This window comes from Notamacropus eugenii, chromosome 2, assembly GCF_028372415.1.
Source record: "Notamacropus eugenii isolate mMacEug1 chromosome 2, mMacEug1.pri_v2, whole genome shotgun sequence".
In the NCBI taxonomy this organism is placed as follows: Eukaryota; Metazoa; Chordata; class Mammalia; order Diprotodontia; family Macropodidae; genus Notamacropus; species Notamacropus eugenii.
In genome coordinates, this window is record NC_092873.1 from 14,954,462 (window position 1) to 14,974,248 (window position 19,787).

The 19,787-nt window shown below is 47.7% G+C and overlaps 1 protein-coding gene across 4 annotated transcripts; it reads left to right on the forward strand.

Annotated features, from left to right (window-relative positions):
* Positions 1–2,602: 2,602 nt before the first annotated feature.
* Positions 2,603–16,170, forward strand: LOC140522161 (inner centromere protein-like). 4 transcript variants are annotated; one of them, XM_072637283.1, is made up of 6 exons: positions 2,603–2,963; positions 4,210–4,261; positions 5,384–5,510; positions 8,196–8,330; positions 9,950–10,100; positions 14,857–16,170. In XM_072637283.1, exons 2-6 carry the CDS (start codon positions 4,218–4,220, stop codon positions 14,874–14,876), a joined length of 477 nt encoding a protein of 158 aa, XP_072493384.1. In that variant the 5' UTR covers positions 2,603–2,963; positions 4,210–4,217; the 3' UTR covers positions 14,877–16,170. The 4 variants fall into 4 exon arrangements, with proteins under 4 accessions (XP_072493384.1, XP_072493385.1, XP_072493382.1 ...); XM_072637284.1 differs by having other exon boundaries at positions 2,604–2,963; positions 14,860–16,169; XM_072637281.1 differs by lacking the exon at positions 14,857–16,170 and adding an exon at positions 11,233–11,735 and having other exon boundaries at positions 2,635–2,963.
* Positions 16,171–19,787: the final 3,617 nt, after the last annotated feature.

Consider the following 19,787-nt stretch of genomic DNA (forward strand, 5'->3'; position numbering starts at 1 on the left):
CTCTTCTCAGCAACGCAAGGATCTGAGACAATTGCAAGAGACTCAAGATGGAAAATGGTGTCCACGCGCAGAGCAAGAACTAGCGGGTCAGAATGGAGATCAAAGCATGCTATTTGTGGGTGTGTGACTTTGCCCTTTGCTTATGTTTCTTCTTCCACAACATGACTAATGCAGACATGTTTACATCGTTGTACCTGTATAACTTATGCGAGACTGCTTGGCCTCTTGTCTAGCGGGGAGGGGAGGGCAAGGGGATGGATAAAAAAATTTGGAATTCAAAACCTTATTACCAAAAACGGAATATTTACATGCAGTTGAAAAAGGTAAACTACTATTTCCAGAAAAAGAAAATTGCAAGTCATTAATAACTACTTTTAAAAAATTTAATGGGATCACATTTGCAGAGCTAGAAGAGGCTTCAAAGGTCATCTGATGGAGCCCCCTCCTTTTACATATGGGGAAACAGAGGCCAAGAAGTGAAATGAATTGTTCAAGGACACAAGCAGCAATATGTCTGGCACTTCATCAACATGAGCTCATTGGATTCTCACAACCACTTTATGACACATTCTGATGCCCATTTTAGAGATGGAAGAGTTGAGGCTCAGCTTAAGTGACTTACCAGAGTCACACACCCAGCGTCGTCCCCATGGGGGCATTGAAATTCAGCCTTGCATTCCCCATCGGCTGTGGCCCAGGCTACCTCACAAACACCAATGTGGAGGGAGCAGGTATGCTCTGGGGAGGGATGGAGGGTGATGAACAGGCCTTTTGAACACTTCTTGGAAAGAGCTAGTTTCGTTGAAATTGATTCTGCATTTAAAAACAAATAACCCCCAAAGGAGAAAGGAGAGGAGAGACAAAAGTTGCAGGGGTACGTCTGGCCTCTTCCTTTCCCTGCCACATCCACGGGCATTTTGTGCCCACATGAGAAGCAATGTAAGAATGGTATTGTGCTGAAAACCCAGCAGTGAGGTCAGAGGATGAGTCCAAGCTCCAGCACCATGTCTGGACCTTGAAGCGGTGAGGGGAGTCTGGGCTTCATTTTTCTCACCCTAAAGTGGTTATGATTGTTGTCAAGGATACAGGTGAAGCCTGCTGTAAGCCACAAAGCACTCCATCATCACCCTAAAGTATGTTCAGTCTTGTCCAATTCTGTAACCCTATTTGCGGTTTTCTTGGCAGATATATTGAAGCAGCTTTGCCACGGCCTCCTCGAGCTCATGTCACATATGAGGAAACAGAGACAAACGGGGCGAAGCGACTTGCCCAGGGTCACTCAACTAGTGAATGTCTGCAGCAAGGTGACGAGAACCTGGGCTCGAAATCAAGAAGACCCCAGTTCCAGTCCTGCCTTAGACATGTACCAGGTGCATAGAGTGCAGGGCGAGTCAATGAGCTGCTGCCTATCTTGGTTTCCCCAGTTGAAAAATGAGGATAACAGCATTTAGTTACCAGGCTTTCATGATGGGCTGTGTGGTGGGTAGAAGTCACTTTTGCCGTCTGTACCTCAGGTTTCTCATTGTCAAACCAGGGGAATATTCTGGCAGTCATATCTGTATTTCCTGGGATTCTTCCTCAAAGCGTCCAATTGAATGACCAGAGAAACTCCTAGGTTTGGGGATGAGACTGAAATCCATAAAAGATCCATTTTTTTTCAATGAGTATTGGTCCAACTACAGGTATGGGCAGGGCACGGTCTTGTGCTTTGAGGAAGATAGAAAATCTAGCAAAGAACTGGCTCCAGTAGTCATAGAAATATCCATTTATTAAATGCATAAGACAATAGCATAGGTGACTATCATACAAATGCTCACATGACAGGTGTGTTAGAGCTGGTAAGTCTAATAAAAGTGTAGACCGCCTTCTTCAAAATGCCAAATTGAGTACAGAGGATCATGAAGGATTTGTGGCATGTGAGGCTATGTGTAAGCATGGGATAATCAATCAGTAAACAATTATTAAGCACCTTCTGCTTACCAGGCACTGGGCTAAGCTCTGAGGATACAAAAAGGGCAAAGGATTTAAGACGTCAATAGAAAGGAAAACACTGAAGAATCATAAGGAAAAAAGACATGACTATTGGATCGTGGACACAGGGGAGAATGGGAACAGATCAGAAGAATAGTCTTAGGAACAACTCAAGATACATTTTGTTCCAAGATCGTAGCAAGGCAAACACAGTAAGGCAACATTTATTAAGTGCTGACTGTATACCAGGCACTGTAAGTCCTGGGGTACAAAGGAAAGAGAGTGTCCTTCTCTGCGGAATGAATGAATAACATTTATTAAGCTCTTACTAGGTGCAAACTACTGTGCCAAGTAGTCCCTGCTCTCAAGGAACTCCTATTCTAAATGAAGAGAGCAATGTATAGGTTTCAACTGTCAGTCAGATGAAACATTCCCAGCATTCTTAGGGTGCAGGAGGAAAACATAAGGTAACCAGCATCCCTTAATGTAATTCCTTCAGATAATTCTTATGTTTCCAATTTGGAAGCATTTGGCACATTGAAGCAAGAACTTTGGTGACAAGAAAGTTATTTTCTGGGTATTTCATAGATTGAATGTCTGAAGAGGTTGGGGCTCTAGCACCTGCAGGAGCAGTTACTCTTGCCCTTTGTTTTACAGATGAGAAAATTGAGGCACAGGGATGGGTACATGATTTGCTTGAGCCACATTTGTAGTAAAGTGACAAAACTAGCCGGATGCAACACCTCAATTGTCTAGCTTCAAAGCCATTCCTGTAGCCTAACCTTAGTGACCTAGGCGTTCCCTCCCCCACTGGTCCTTCTCTCCCCAACAGCCATGGAATTCTGCAACCCCAACAGTTTGCCTTACTCCAAAAGGGACAGTCGGTTTGGAAGGTTGCTTGTTGGCTGTAGTGGTCAAGAAAAGGCACAAAACTGGAGCGCAGGAGTCCAAAGGGTGACCAGGTCTCGCTGGTGTGGCTGCAAGACCCCTAGGTAAGCAGGAGTGGGGGTCTCCCTGACCCAGTATCTGGGACCTCCTCCCTGGTACTCCCTGAGGAGCCCAAGGTGAAAGATACGAGGCCTGCTCAGTCTGTGGCCAAACTCTGGATAGCCCAGTCAACGTCTCCAGAAGTTGCAGCACCTGTCCTGACCGAGTCAGATGGTGCCTCCTCTTCTCTAGGAACACAGCCACAGCCAGAGACTGAGCTTCTCTTGGACTTACCAGAAAGCCCCCGGACCCAAAGGGGCTCCCGCTGTGACCTGGTGTGCAAGTCCTCACAGGCCCAACTAGAGTCTAGAAGCCAAGCAGATAGCGACAGTGGTAAAGCCTTGTCGGGGTGATGGGCTGTGAGAAGGAAGGGGAAACTCTGGGGCTGGTGGTTGTCTGCCTGCTGCCTCCTTGTCCAACCTGCTCTAACTTTGTGTTTGCTGGAGGAGCACCTGCCTCTATTCCTCCATTTCCTCATTCTAGAGTAAGGGCAGTCAGAACAGATGATCTCATAAGGGCCATCCCTTTCAGGGATATTCCATGCAGGCGCAGACCTATTAGGTTAGCAGACAATCACCAGTAATGTCTCAGACCCCGCAGAAAAAGCTTGGCTTTTCTCTAAGACAAATGGGATGTCAGGACGGCATGGAATTGTGCTTCAGAGAGGAAATTGTGGAGGAGAGGATGGCAATGCCAGCCTGAACCTGAATAGGGCAGTCACATTCCACAGGGGCTGGCAGACTGGTCCACACTAGCTGCCAGGCTCTGGGAACAGGAGCAGCTCTAGCATGGCATGCAAAGTATGAGTGTAGGCTCTAGCTTCTTGATGTAGCATTGGGTCAGATGAAGGAAAAGTTCATGGAACAGGACTGAGGAGAAGGAAGTCACGTAGGGGATTCCTGGGGGGTGCTGGGGAATTGTCGTTTCAGGGAATTCAAAAGCCCGGTGGTCATGCCAGGTTGGCCACTTAATTGATTCTGAGGTTTGGATTGAACTTCAGATGATGACTTGGCTTCTCAATGCACTACCCTGTCCTGCTCACCTGGGCAGGAGGGAGAAGTGAGGGGGGTCACTTGGCAGCCTAGTGCCCTGGAGTCAGCATGATCTCGGACAGGTCCCCTCCTTTGGCCAATTCTAATACTATGACTTGGATCCCTCTGTGCCCTAAATCTGTGACGAGGATCTAACAAGATAGTGGGGGTGAAAGGCTCTGAGTAAGGATGGGTCTCCATTATCTTCTTCTCTCCACAGAGAGCAAGATGGACCAAGGTGAGGAGCCCAGGAAGCCTCCTCAAAGCATGAGGTAGGATGACTCGCGGGTATCTGTGAGGGCAAGTGACAGGAAGAGGCCACTCAGGATGGCCCCCAGAGCTGGCCAAGGGTCCCAAGAATTCAGTGATGCTAAAGCCCTCCAGAGACTTAAACTCAGCCCCTCTCAGAACCTCCAGACTACACATACCAAGGCAGGCTAGGCTGTTGGGGACAAGTCACCTTCCAGATGAGCTTGGGGTCCCAGAGTCATGCCAGAGAGCCTTTATCTTGTCCCTTCCCAACCCATCCTGACACACAGCTGTCACGTCCAAAATAACTTCATTCTCAGAATTGGCCTTTAAGAAGAGTTTGGTTAGTGGGGCAAGTGAAAGGACAGGAGGAGGACGTTTCCTAAGTTCTCTGGATGATAAGAACTCAGATTACTGGTGGGACTTTGGGTAGATGACTATTCTGGGCCTCAGTTTCCTTCTTTGTGAAATGGGTGAATTGGAAGGCCTCTCAAGCTTTCTTGATGCTCAGTTGGTGACAAAGTGATGGTGGACCCTGAGTAAACGCTGCCTGTGGCCTTGGTGGGTGGCTCCAGGAGGAATTTTGGCCTCCAGTGAAGAGGGAGTTGTCCTCTCTCCCTCCCTCCCCAAATAAACTCGTGTACCATGTATAGGTGACCTACATGCACGCACACACACACACACACACACACACACACACACACACACTCCTCCCTGTGGGTATTCCCAGCAGGCTGTGAGCCTCTGAGAGCAGGACTTGCTCAGTCTTTACTACTGGAGCCTCAGAACCTAGAAGAAGGCTTTTTGATGGAGGAGGTGCTTAGAAAAGTTGTATTTGATTTAATCAGACACATATGATTCCACAGCAGTGTGTGTGTGATGCCTGTTGCCATCTGGTGTTTCTGTAAGATTGATAGTTCCCTGAGGGTAGGTGGGGACTTGATCTTTGTCCCTCCCCAGGCCTATCTAGAGCCCTCCAGGAGTGAGTGCCTAGGCCTGTGATTGTTGAAGTGTGCCAGGTCCAGGACATGGAGGTAGGGGGAAGTCTGAGACCTCACCTGTCAGGGCTTGGCTTCCTGGTCTGTGGGAGAGGGCTGCTGTCATCCCTTCCAGGGCCCCCATGGGCACTGCTTCTGCCCCTACAGGCAGAAGAGGAGCTACAAGCAGGCTGTCAGTGAGCCGGGTGAGAAATGGGACCACATGGACGATGAGGCTCTCACTCCTTGCACCAAGACAGCCTTCCCCCTCTGCCCTGGCTGCAAGGTAAGGCAGGTGAGGCACACCCCCTGTCCTGGCTGCTGCTATGCTGGCACCATGCCCACGCCTTTCATCCTGCTCTCCCTGGGCAGGTGGTGGGGCCCCTACAAACGTTCCTATATATAGTGCAGAAGAACCAGATGCTCGTGACGCTGACCTCCACCAGCCACCCCAGTGTTATGAAGTCATTCATCAAGCACAACACTTCCCGTTACTTCGATGCCAAGAGCAGTGCTAGGGCCAGGAGTAGCCATGAGAGAACTTTCTCTGCTTGGCCTGTGCCTGAGACTTCCACGGGACAGCTGGGAATGCAGTTTTTGGTTGGTGACCTTCTCAGAGAACTGGGGTCCAAATAGATCAAGCATTGCCTGTAGGTGAGCCAGAGGTTTGGTTTGACTGTAGAGAAAATGCAGCTTTGACCCTGGCAATCTAGGTCCTGACCAAGCTGAGGGTCAATTGAACGTTCCATGTGGGTTGTATACAGAATCGTTTTAGGAGATTAGCTTACTTCAGCAGAGTAACTCCCTGGGGAAGGCAGCCCCACGAGGTCGAGTTGCTGGTGCAGGGTCACTGCAAGCCCTGCAGGGCTTGTCCCCCTTGCTGGTCTAGCACAAATGAGTCATCCCGGGCATGCCCTTTGCACTGTTGGCAGCCACGACCCACTGCCTGACCCTCCTTGATCTTGAGGACTCAATCCTGGGTCCTTGCCAACAAAGAAACAAATGGCCCTCTGGTTTACCTTGCCCCTGATTTTCCCTTGTATCCTGGCTCGATGGTAGCCGACAGTGCTCCCTACTTTAGAATGGTAGTATTGACCTTTTCAGCTACTGTTAGTGAGAAAAAGTGTTTTCAAAGTCTCATTCCTAATTCCCAGAGTCTATGAGATCCCTGTTAAGGAGGTTGTACCTTTCACTTGAGTTTGGTCTAAGGAGCACACCACTGTGTGTGCTGGTCCCTGCCCCGAAGGGCATTCCACAAAACCTTCTGGCCAGTGGATTTTAAAGTTGTAGGAATGACTTACTTGTCTTTTGGAACTGAAGTGGGGACAAAGCCATGAGACAGGCTTGGAGTGATGAAGGTGAAGGGAACCTGAGTCTTGGGCAGAGAAAGGCCCATCACCATCATCAGCCTCTGGGAATCTGGAAAGGAGCCTGGGGGAGCAGGGCAGCTGTCTCTATAATTTTGTGCTGAGGTCTGCAGAGACTCCCCTGTTTCCCTGTGCCCACCCAGGGATACTGCCTCCAGGATCCCCAAATCCTAAGGCCAGGAGTTTGTTGTCTATAGTGGGTCTGTGGGGGTTTGGGAGAGTTCTCCCACTTACCTAAATCTGGGTTCCTCAGGTGAGATTCTTCCTGGCCTTCTTGGCTACTTCGTAAGAAAGTTCAGGGCCATGCCCAGTGTCCAGGTTAAGCAGGTGATTCTATCTTGGAATATTCGTATGCTTCCTGCAAGGGGAGCAGCCTTTTCCATTTATGTTCTAGAGACCAAAAAGAGCCCACCAGGTGATTAGTAGTCAAGGAGATCATATTGTCCTCCTTCTGGGAATGGGGAGTTCCTTGCCTTGAAGCCTTGGGGAACGGGGTAGCATTTCTGTCCGGGGCTGTGGTGTCCTGGCTCTCCTCCGAGGAGAGCTTTGTCCCACATTGACCCACTGAACTTGGGAGGCATGGCGTTCCCGGGAAGGCAGTTCACGCCAAAGTCTCTGTTTAGGGAGGGATCAGAGTGTTGTTACCTTCAAGAGATTGTCGACTCTCAGGCAGGTCACGAAATCTTCAGTGCTCTGGGCCCTTTTTTAGCTGGTCCAGAAACGTTGACAGACAGTGGTGGAGGGAGGTCCCAAGCTGGGAATTCTCATGAGACTTGGCTCCCTCCCAAAGCCCCCTAGTTTGCCATTAAATGTGCTTCAGGAGCCGCTGCTTAAAGTATTTCTGGGCCGAATCTTTTCAGAAAGGACTTTTGTTTCATCCATTTGAAGGATTTTTGTCTATTCGATTTGATGAACATTGGCTGACACCTGAATTTTTGAACCAAGCAAACGCAGTTGTATCACTCATCCTGAAAATGCTGTCTCCCACTATCCTCTCCACTGCCATGCTTCCCACTCTCCCAATTCTTAGTCCACGCTGAGCCAGCTGCATGAATCGGGAGATTTTGTCTCCGGTTGACGGCAGAAAGGGCAGTGCGAGGAGGGAGCTGGAACTCAGTGGGGATTGATCCCTTGGGTAGCGTCTGTGTGGTGAGCTTCGGAGGTTATGTCAACCCTAGTTCTGTGAGAGGGAGGTGTGCCCTCCACAGCATCCTGATGGGGTCATCTGTCTAGCCTTTACTCGAACTCCTCAGAGCAGCAGGGAGCTCACTAGTTCACAAGGCATGGCCTGTGTCTATGGTTGTCAGCATGATGCTTGCCTGCAGTGGACCTCAAAGCCTTGTGCATTGGGTTGAGTTAGAAGGCTCCATTCTCTGCTACCGTTGGAGAGATTTCAGAGGGAACTGGAGGAGAAGTAGCAGAGGGTGAAGCACTAGGTGGGACCTGGGGTGGGCATTGGTCTTGGCTACAGCCCTAGCCCTTACCTCCTCCTCCAATGGTCCCTTCAGAGGCTGCTGCCCCTGGGCTCTTCGAGTTTTCCTGGGACAGGGAAATGGTGAGGGGCAGCGCCTTGGGCAGTTGTCTGGGCTGACGCAATGCTGTTGTGGCCCTAGGAGCAATATCAGCACCAAGAGCAGGAGCCAAAGAAGCTGCAGAAGGAGCAGGAGAAGAAGGCCAAGGAGGCCAAGGTGGTGGCAGCCGCTGCTGGGGCCTCTGACAGATGGTTGGATGACACCACGCACGTGCAGGTGAGGCCCCTTCTGCATCTCACTGCCCAGAAACGTAGAAAGGCAAGCTCCTAGGGGGCTGTTAGACCACTCGCCAGGCCCAAACTTGGTCTTCTTCCAGTGCTCAGGATAAGAGGTCCTTTGGCCTCTGCTTGAAGATCTCTCAAGAATAGTGAGCCCATCACTTGATCAGCCAGCCCATTGCATTTTTGGAGGGTTCTGAATGTCTGGATGTGCCCAGGGTGGCCTCCCCCAATTGCCCCTGATTCTGCCCTCTGTGGTCTCAGCCAGGAGCCCACCATGCATGGAAGTGAAGACACAAGTCAAGTGTTCTCTCCTCCAGGCTCAGCAGTCCCATGTCCTTTGGCATTGGATTGTCCCTATCTGGGGACTTTCTGGTTTATCAACATCGAACGATGGGGTGTAGCCTGATCCTGGTAAGGGGCAGAGGCTAGAAGCACCAGGGCTACCTCCTTGTTTTTGGAAGTCCTGCCCACCTGCCTCTCCCTGTCTTTCTGGGATGCCGTGTCACTGTTGATATACCCTGAACTTCCTGTCCCCTGAATGTCCTGGATCCTTTTCACATGAGCTGCTGTCTCTACACACTTCCCCCTTGCAAAATTGGATTGTCCGAAACCACATCTTAACATTGACATGAATTCTTATTTAATTCCGTCTTCTCAACACCGTTACCGGGGTTCAATGGGCTGGCATGGTCACCATTGTATGATGCAGCACAAGGCTGTATCTGAGACCACTTGGGGCTAATGACAAAACAGGATAACACGTTGGAGCTCAGCCTTCAGCATGCAGCATTTGTTGCGTGAGCTCTTAGCTTTTCTGGGCCCCAGAGTTATCTTCTCCAAAGTGAGGCAGTGGGATGGTCTTAATGATCTCCCAAAGTCCCACTCAGGTCAAACTCTGAACCTCCTCAACATTCTGTGACCTCCAAGGAGGAGCAGGGAAAGAAAGCCTTGGGAAAATTCCTCAAGGGGAGGTCTGTGTGGGCAGCCAATGACTGCTTGCCAGCCTCCAGCTTAACCAAGCTCTGCTGGCTTGTCTCAGCTCTGTCTGACAGCAGGGGACTGCACTGTAGTTTCCATTCCACTTATTGACGTTTGGCTTTTTTCAGTCAGCAGGTGGTCAAGTCCAAGAGCTCCTGGCCCTCAGGAGTGTTATCTAGGGTTTAGCTACACACATCAAGATGAGGCCATCTCCATCTGCCTTCCCCATTGCTCTCAGTGATCTGGTCCTTGGTCCATAAGGAGATGAAGATGCCCCACAAACCCTGTGGGGTTAGTTCACACATTCCCAGAAAACAAGTCTTTGGGCTCTGCCAGGCACAAGACTTACTCTTCACAAACAGGGATTTCTGTCTCTGTAAACATCATCTCCTCTGAGACTCCCAGCTAGATGCTGAGTGTGAATTTTCCACATTTTACAGTTCGAGAAACTGAGCCTCAGAGAGGTGGAGACATAACCTGAGTCTTATTCCCGGCCTGTGGCCAGTCGGGATCTCAGTCGCTTCATCAGTGAAGTGGGGAGGGGGAAGGTTTGGACTGGATCATCTCAAAGGTCCTTTCAGCTCTGGCAGCCCAAGTTGCCAGGAAGAGATAATAGAGGTCTCCTTTCTTCTTCAGTCTGCGGTTTGCAACTCTTATGAAATGACCCCCCAGGACCCCAAGGGGGGGCCCAAGACCAACCCAGACAATTGTGGGATGGATCTGAATAGTGATGACTCCACAGATGATGAGTTCCAACACGGGAAGCCCATTCCTGCTTGGGCCACTGGTAAGTGTAGACCTCCCCCCTTAATTTCAAATGACACCCCTCATTAGATTGGACAGAGGTGTACTAAGGGAAGCAGTGCTTAACAAGTCTAGAAAGGTAGGGTGGGAACAAGATGTAAAGCTTGGCCTTTAAATGTCAGTGGAAACTTCTATTTGATCTAGAGGCTAAACAGGGGAGGGATGTGGTCCGTCCTGCTGGCCTTTAGAAAACTCCCTGTGTAGTCTTGTGGAGGATGGGTAGGGGAGACCCACAGGGAGGGCAGTATGCAGTTGAGGTCACAGGGACCTGTGTGAACTGCAGTGGTGAGAGAGGCAGGATCAATAACAGTGTCAGATACAGTGGAGATAGTGTAAGGTTTAGTTGGTTCTTGATGGACCATGTGGGAGGAGAATGAGTGAGGAGTCGGGGGTACTGCTGAGATTGTGAGCCAGGTGGGCAGTCCTCTCAACAGTAAGAGGGAGGTATCCGTGAGGGGAGAGAATTCTGGATGTCAGATATTCTGAATCTGAGAACCCTGTGGGACAGCCTGTTTGAAATAGCCGTTGAAATAGGCAGTTGATGATTTGGGACTGGCACTCAGGAGAGAGGGGAGGGCTACATGGATGCATAGCTCTGGGAGTGATCCACTTCACCAGAGGAGACAGTATAGGGAGAAAGGAGAAGGGGGCCCAGTAGGGAGCCTCGATCGAGAAGGATGAAGAGAAGTCCGTTAGGAAAGAGGAGAAGCAGGCAAGGGGCAGGTGGCCCGGGGTCCATCGGCTGCAGAGCCAAGACTGTTCCATTTGGCACTGAGAAGTTTATTGGGGACAGTTGCACTTGAAGGGAGTGATGAGCATCTGACTTTTGAAAGGAGTTCAGTGGAGGGAGGGAGGGCAAAGGAAGAGACATGCTGCAGGGTGGGCTCTCAGGAGGCTCCTTCAGGGACAAGAGAGGAAGGGATGGGATTGAGGTGCCTGGAGAGGACTTGAGCTTACTGAGAGCCTGGGGCCTGAGGTCAGGGGAGGAAGGTTCTGAGCTGTGAGGGATGGCAGTACAGGGGCTGATGAGAAGGGAATTGGAGCAGCCTTGATGGGGGGAGTCATTAGGACTTGGGTGGCATCTTCTGGTGTGACCCCTGACTCTCCTGCCCCAGGGTCCCAGCTCAGGCAGGCCATCATCCATCAGTACTACTTGCCTCCTGACACTGACCAGCTCTTTGGCACCATCCTTAGTCCGGACCTTGAGGACATATTCAAACAGAGTCAACCGCGTTACCACACTCATACCAGTTCTGCCTTCTGGGATTCCCCACCACTGCCAGAATCCTAGCGCTTTGGGGGCCTGTCATATGGCCTGAAGACACCTTGAGATGGGAGCAGGGAGGCCCCTCTTGGCCATCCTGTGCAGTCAAAACTGGGCCTGGGGGCTATAGAGACTGAGACCCCCAGAAGCTGTGGGTGGCCGCGAGGGAGAACGGTGCTCACAGCGCCCACGTGTCCAAGCCAGCAGTCCCTTACCTGTACATTAGTGCTAGGTTGCTAGGTACCTAGTTCCAGGCTGGTGTCAGGTTCCAGCGTTATAGCATCAGGTTAAGAAAAGGTAAGGTTATAAGGTTAGGTTAATAAAGAAAAAATTTCCAGGATGTGATGTGGAGCTGTTGCTTTGGGGAAGGTCTAGGTACTTGATCAAGAAACTCTGAAGCGTGACCTGGGCTGGGAGGAAGTGCCAAGGGTGGGTTTGCGGTGGCTGAGTTCAGTAGGGCTGGACACTGGGGTGAGACAGCTGATCCTCAGGAGCATTCAAGGAGCCACAGAAGGTTCTGAGAGGCCTTTCTGCCCTGACAGCCCGGGTTCCAAGGATCCATCCAGCTCTGCCTTTCCCTGGCCATCCTGGCCCAGACATTGTCCCTGCTAGCTGGGACCTTCTTCATCCTGTGCTCTCTGGTCCCCCCCAGTCCTGACATTCCCCCTTTTGCTGTCATCCCCTCCCCAGCCCACATGTTCCGTGTCCTGTGTTCTCTGGTCTCCCCAGCCCAGACACTCCTGTACTGTGTTCTGTGGTGCTACCCTCCCAGTTTGGGCTGGATGATTTTCAGAGTCCTAGAATCGGGGCAGGTGAGCAGTCAGGGTGCAGTGGGAAATGTTCAGAAATTCTTTTCTCTTTAAGAATGTGGCCCAAATGGGAGCCCATCTGTGGGTTGCAGCATCTTAACTCTGAAATGCACGCCTGCACAGGGAGGATGATTCAGGCCCATACCACTAATAGTTACAACAATGACATGTCTCTCTAAGGTTGATCAAGCGCCTTGCAAAGGTCATTTCATTCTGTCCCTCACAAGCCTGGTAACACAATGCAGCAGCTCCTTGACTCGCCCTGCACTCTATGCACCTGGTTCATGCCTAAGGCAGGACTGGAACCGGGATTTTCTTGGTTTCAAGCCCAGGTTCTCGTCACCTTGCTGCAGACATTCACTAGTAGAGTGACTCTGGGCAAGTCACTTTGCCCCACTTGCCTCTGCTTCCTCATCTGGAAAATGAACTGGAGAAGGTATTGACAAAGCTGCTCCAATATCTCTGCCAAGAAAACCGCAAATGGGGTTACAGAATTGGACAAGACTGAACATACTTTAGGGTGATGATGGAGTGCTTTGTGGCTTACAGCAGGCTTCACCTGCATCCTTGACAACAACCATAACCACTTTAGGATGAGAAAAATGAGGCCCAGACTCCCCTCACTGCTTCCATGACCAGACACAGTGCTGGAGCTTGGACTCATCCTCTGACCTCACTGCTGGGTTTTCAGCACAATACCATGCTTACATCGCCTCTCATGTGGGCACAAAATGCCCGTGGATGTGGCAGGGAAAGGAAGAGGCCAGACGTACCCCTGCAACTTTTGTCTCTCCTCTCCTTTCTCCTTTGGGGGTTATTTGTTTTTAAATGCAGAATCAATTTCAACAAAACTAGCTCTTTCCAAGAAGTGTTCAAAAGGCCTGTTCATCACCCTCCATCCCTCCCCAGAGCATACCTGCTCCCTCCACATTGGTATTTGAGAGGTAGCCTGGGCCACAGCCGATGGGGAATGCAAGGCTGAATTTCAATGCCCCCATGGGGACGACGCTGGGTGCGTGACTCTGGTAAGTCACTTAAGCTGAGCCTCAACTCTTCCATCTCTAAAATGGGCATCAGAATGTGTCATAAAGTGGTTGTGAGAATCCAATGAGCTCATATTGATGAAGTGCCAGACATATTGCTGCTTGAGTCCTTGAACAATTCATTTCACTTCTTGGCCTCTGTTTCCCCATATGTAAAAGGAGGGGGCTCCATCAGATGACCTTTGAAGCCTCTTCTAGCTCTGCAACTGTGATCCCATTAAATTTTTTAAAAGTAGTTATTAATGACTTGCAATTTTCTTTTTCTGGAAATAGTAGTTTACCTTTTTCAACTGCATGTAAATATTCCGTTTCTGGTAATAAGGTTTTGAATTCCACATTTGTTTATCAATCACTTTATCCTCCCCTCCCCGCTCCACAAGAGGCCAAGCAGCCTCCCATAAGTTATACAGATACAATGATGTAAACATGTGTGCATTAGTCATGTTGTGGAAGAAGAAACATAAGCAAAGGCCAGTGATACACCCACAAATAGCACGCTTTGATCTCCATTCTGACCCGCTAGTTTTTTCCCTGCACGTGCACAGCATTTTCCATCCTGAGTCTCTTGCAATTGTCTCAGATTCTGGCGTTGTTGAGAAGAGCTATGGCTATCATAGTTGTTCATTGTACACTGCAGCTGCTCTGTGTGCAGAGTTCTGCTTCTCCTGACTTCACTCAGCCTCAGTTCCTGTAAGTCCAGGTTTTTCTGAAGTCTTCCTGCTCATCATTTCTTAGAACATATATTTTTATACCACAACTTATTCAACCATTGCCCAAGAGATGGGCATCCCCTCTGTCTCCAGTTCTTGGCCACCACAAAAGCAGCTGCTCTAAATATTCTTGTACATATGGGTCCTTTACCCTTTCTTATGATCTCTATGATACAGACCTAGTAGTGGTATTGCTGGATTAAAAGGTACACACAGTTTGGTAGCCGTTGAGCATAGTTCTAAATTGTTCTCCACAATGGTGGAATTACTTCACAACTCCACCAATAATGCATTAATGTTGTAATTTTCCCACATCTCCAACATTTATCATTTTCCTTTTCTGGCATGTTACCCATGACAGTCTGATGGGTGTGAGATGGTACTTCAGATTTGTTTTAATTTGTAATTGCCTAATCAATAGTGATTTAGAGCACTTTGATATATGACTATAGATAGGTTTTAATTATTTAATTTGAAAATGGCCTGTTGATATGCTTTGACCATTTATTAACTGGGGAATAACTTGTATTCTTAGAAATTGGACTCACTTCTCTGTATATGTGAGAAAAGAAACCTTTTACAGAAACACTGGCTGTTCAAATTGTGTGCAGTCTTTCTGCTTTCCTTCTTCTCCCCTTGGTTGCACTGGTTTTGTTTGTGCAAAAAGCTTTTAATTTCATGTAACTAAAATGATCCATTTTGCATTTCATAATTCTCTCTGTCTCTTGTTTGGTCACAAAGTCTTCTCTTCTTCGTAGATCTGACAGGTGAACTATTCCATGCTCTCTTCATTTGCTTATGGCATCAGCATTTATGTCTAAATCATGTACCCATTTTGAACTTCTCTTGGTATGCAGTGTAAGATATTGGTGTGTGCCTAATTCCTGCCATAATTTTTTTTCCTTTTTCCCAGCAGTTTTTAGGAAATCATGAGTTCTTCTCCCAGAAGCTGGACTGCTTGGACCACTGAATTCTTTCTTCAAGGCCCAAGTCATATCTCACTACATCTGGGAAGGCTTCCCTGATTCACCAGCTAAAAAAGTGGAAGACTTTTGTGGAATATGGAGACCTCCTTTGTTCCCAAGCCATCCTTGTACAAAGTCCCCCACTCCTCTTCTTCAGTCACGGCCAACTCTCTGGGAATCCATTTGGGGTTTCCTAGGCAGGTACTGGAGAAGGAAAATTGAGAGGCACTGCTCACCCAAGGGCCTGACACTGCCTGTTGCCTGGTGAGAAGACCTGCTTCATTGTTCGAGACGCTGGACACCTGAAGTGGTCAACTAAGTGAGGACTAGACATGTGCAGAAATGGAGTCTGGCCTCAGTCTACATCTAACAGTTGGGTCTTACAGGTGTGAAAGTGTAGTCCACAAGTACATGATGCAAATATTTGTTTTGTCAAGCTATACAGATAATGAAATGTGAAAGCCACAGTGGTGATAGAATGTGGAATATAAGGGCTGGGAAGGATCTTTTTTAAGAAATAATTCTTAAAATTGATTTTTCATCTATATTTATAATCTGTCCCTCCATTCATTGCCCCAGTCCCAAACAAATGAAAAGAAAAATTCTCTCCTCATAACATGCACAATGCAGCAAAACAAATCCCCAGTCTTGTTCCCTCCCAAAAATATACATTCTTCTTGGCACTGGGAGTTCATCAGCCTCTGGTCAAAGTGAGATGGGGGATTCCTTTTGAGTGTTCTGGACTCACAATTTTCCTCTGCTAGCTTGGACATCTGGACGTTGGTTTTCCCTACAATGTTTTCCCTGTTGAAACTCTTCTGGTTCTGTTCACTTTGCTCTCTGTATGTTTATTGAGGTCTTTCCAGGATCCTCTGAAACTGGCCATTTAGTCATTTCTCAGGACACAGTAGTCCATCACACTCGTACACCACAATTTGTCCAGACACTCCCCAGTAGGAGAGCAGCCCCTTAGATTCCATCTTCAAGCTACCATGAAAAGAGATGCTCTAAGTATTTTGGGATGTAGCAAACTTTTTCCTTTTCCTTTTATCTCCTGACCTTGGGGTATGTCTTTAATACTAGTCCAGCTATTGGGAAGAATTTTAGAAACCAAATGGTGAAACCTGGGCCTGAATAACCTTAGAATAGAGAAGATAGGGGGCGGAGCCAAGATGGCATAGTAGAAACACACAAATAAGCTAGCTACAAACCCACAGCCCATAAAATATCTGTAAAAAAGAACTGCCAATAAATTCTGGAGCAGCAGAAACCACAGAACAGTGGAGTGGACGAGATTTCTGTTCCAGAGAGCCTGAAAACCTCTCGCAAATGTTCTTCGCGCTGCCAACGCGGAACAGAGCCCAGCCCTGCATTGGCCGCCTGGCGCCGAGAGGAGCAGATCCGTGCAGGCTTCAGGCACAGAATCTCCAGCAGCCACGCAGGTCCCTCCACCCACATGGGACAAGGGTTGGTGAGAGGGTCTCTTTGGTGGGTCGAGAGGAGAGTGGGCTGCCCCCATAACTCAGGCCCCCTCCGGAGGCAGCAGTGCAGGCGGGAGCACACTGGGGCTCCCCAAGCAGGCAGGAGCTTGGATCCATTGTTGAAGGTGTCTGCATAAACCCCTTGAGGGAACTGAGCCTGTGAGGCAGCCCTGACCCCACCTGAGCATCTGAACTTGATCTCACACTGAATAGCAGCCCCACCCCCACGGAAGCCTTGAGGCTGTGGAGCAGCATTTGAATCTCAGACCCCAAGCACTAGCTGGGCAGATCTGGAGGCGAAGTGGGTGTGAAGAGGATATTCAGAAGTCAAGTCACTGGCTGGGAAAATGCCCAGAAAAGGGAAAAAACCAAGACTATAGAAAGTTACTTTCTTGGTGAACAGATATCTCCTCCCTTCCTTTCTGATGAGGAAGAACAATGCTCACCATCAGGGAAAGACACAGAAGTCAAGGCTTCTGTTTCCCAGCCCACTCAATGGGTTCAGACCATGGAAGAGCTCAAAAAGAGCTCAAAAAATTTTGAAAATCATGTTAGAGAGGTGGATGAAAAACTGAGAAGAGCAATGAAAGACATGCAAGCAAAGTATGAACAGCAGATCAGCACCCTGCTAAAGGAGACCGAAAAAAAATACTGAAGAAAATAACACCTTGAAAAATAGGCTAACTCAATTGGCAAAAGAGGTTCAAAAAGCCAATGGGGAGAAGAACGCTTTCAAAAGCAGAATTATCCAAACGGAAAAGGAGGATCAAAAGCTCATTGAAGAAAATAGTTCTTTCAAAATTAGAATGGAGCAGATGGAGGCTAATGACTTTATGAGAAACCAAGAAATCACAAAACAAAACCAAAAGAATGAAAAAATGGAAGATAATGTGAAATATCTCATTGTAAAAACAACTGACCTGGAAAATAGATCCAGGAGAGACAATTTAAAAATTATGGGCCTACCTGAAAGCCATCATCAAAAAAAGAGCCTAGAAATCATCTTTCATGAAATTATCAAGGAAAACTGCCCTGAGATTCTAGAACGAGAGGGCAAAATAAATATTGAAAGAATCCACCAATCACCACCTGAAAAAGATCCAAAAAGAGAAACTCCTAGGAACATTATGGCCAAATTCCAGACTTCCCAGGTCAAGGAGAAAATATTGCAAGCAGCTAGAAAGAAACAATTCAAGTATTGTGGAAATACAATCAGGATAACACAAGATCTAGCAGCTTCTACATTAAGGGATCAAAGGGCGTGGAATAGGATATTCCAGAAGTCAAAGGAACTAGCACTAAAACTAAGAATCACCTACCCAGCAAAACTGAGTATAATGCTTCAGGGGAAAAATTGGTCTTTCAATGAAATAGAGGACTTTGAAGCATTCTTGATGAAAAGACCAGAGCTAAAAAGAAAATTTGACTTTCAAACACAAGAATGAAGAGAAGCACGAAAAGGTAAACAGCAAAGAGAACTCATAAGGGACTTATAAAAGTTGAACTGTTTACATTCCTACATGGAAAGACAATATTTGTAACTCTTGAAACTATTCAGTATCTGGGTACTAGGTGGGATTACACACGCACACATGCACACGCACACACACTTAGAGACAGAATGAGCAGAGTGAATTGAAGAGGATGGGATCATATCATAAAAAAATGGAATCAAGCAGTGAGAGAGAAATATATGGGAGGAGAAAGGGAGAAATGGAATGGGGCAAATTGTCTCTCATAAAAGAGGCAAGCAAAAGACTTTTTTAGTTTAGGGAAAAAGAGGGGAGGTGAGAGAAAAACATGAAGTTTATTCTCATCACATTCCACTAAAGGAAGGAATAAAATGCACACTCATTTTGGTATGAAAACCTATCTTACAATACAGGAAAGTGGGGGATAAGGGGATAAACAGGGTGGGGGGGGATGATGGAAGGCAGGGCATGGGGAGGAAGGTACAATTTGAGGTCGACACTCATGGGGAGGGACAGGATCAAAAGAGAGAATAGAAGTAATTGGGGGCAGGATAGGATGGAGGGAAATATAGTTAGTCTTATACAATACAACTATTATGGAAGTCATTTGCAAAACTACCCAGATTTGGCCTATATTGAATTGCTTGTCTTCCAAAGGGAGGGCGTGGGGAGGGAGGAAGGAAAAGAACAGATTGGTGATGGGGGCAATTGGAATGCTCGGTGTTTTGGGGTGGCGGGAGGGGACAAGGGGGGAGAAAGTTTGGAACCCAAAATTCTGTGAAAATGAATGTTAAAAGTTAAATAAATTAATTAATTAAAAAAGAAAAGAATAGAGAAGATAGGATGTCAGAGCAAGACCTTAGAGCAAAGGTTTCTAAGAATGTCTTCAGTAAGTTATTGGACTAGTGAACAAGCTTTGATTAAGCACATACTTAGTGCCAGCCACTGTGCTGGGGATAGGAAGAGAGGCAAAAGACATTCCTTGCCCTCAAGGAGCTCCCCATTTAGTGGCGACCATGACCAATGTCAACCCTCCACAACCATGTCAAAGTCATCACTAATATCCAGACACCCTGTTGGGCTCACCACTTACTGTAACCTGGGTGATCTTGGGCAGGATACGACACACCAAACTGGTTCAGAACACTGAATGTCAGAGCTGGGAAGGACTGTGAAGAAACTGAGACCTACAGAGATTTGGGTCAAAATTCCCCAGCTAAGACGGGCAAAGCCAACCTTGATTTCTGTCCTCGCTGATTCTGAGGCCAGAGTTCTTTCCACTTGGCCCGAGAAGCAGAGACGTCCTTCCTCCAAGAACTGGAAACCAAGACTCATGTTCTCTTTGATTATAGATGTAAGGGATTTCAAGAGAATTCAAATACAAATCGAGCTAAGTCAAAGTGAGGAAAAGCAATTCAAAAATCTTGAAACTAAGATTCATGGGGTTCTGACACACACACACGTGCATACATGCACACATGTTCACACACATGTTCACAAGTGCATGCACACACACACAGGAGTGTTTACCTCCATTTCTGCCTCTTCCTATTAGTGAAAAACTGCGTTTTGCAATTTATTTCCAGCCTAGTGCTCATCTAGATACCAACATTAATTTTCAGAGTCACTCATTATTTGTCTTTTCCTTTGACAAACTGTTTTTTGGGTCTTGATGGGACTATGATTTGACAGTGTTTCTATTAAATTTTCAACATTCATCTCCACAAAATCTTGACTTCCATATTTTCTCTCCCTCTCTCTCCTCCCCCCCAAAATGCCAAGCATTCTGATTACCCCTACCACCAACCTGCCCTTCCTTCTAACATCCCTCCACTTCACTTAAACCTATTTTCTCTTTTGTCTTGTAGGGCAAGATAAATTTCTATACCCCATTACCTGTATTTCTTATTTCCTAGTTGTGTGCAA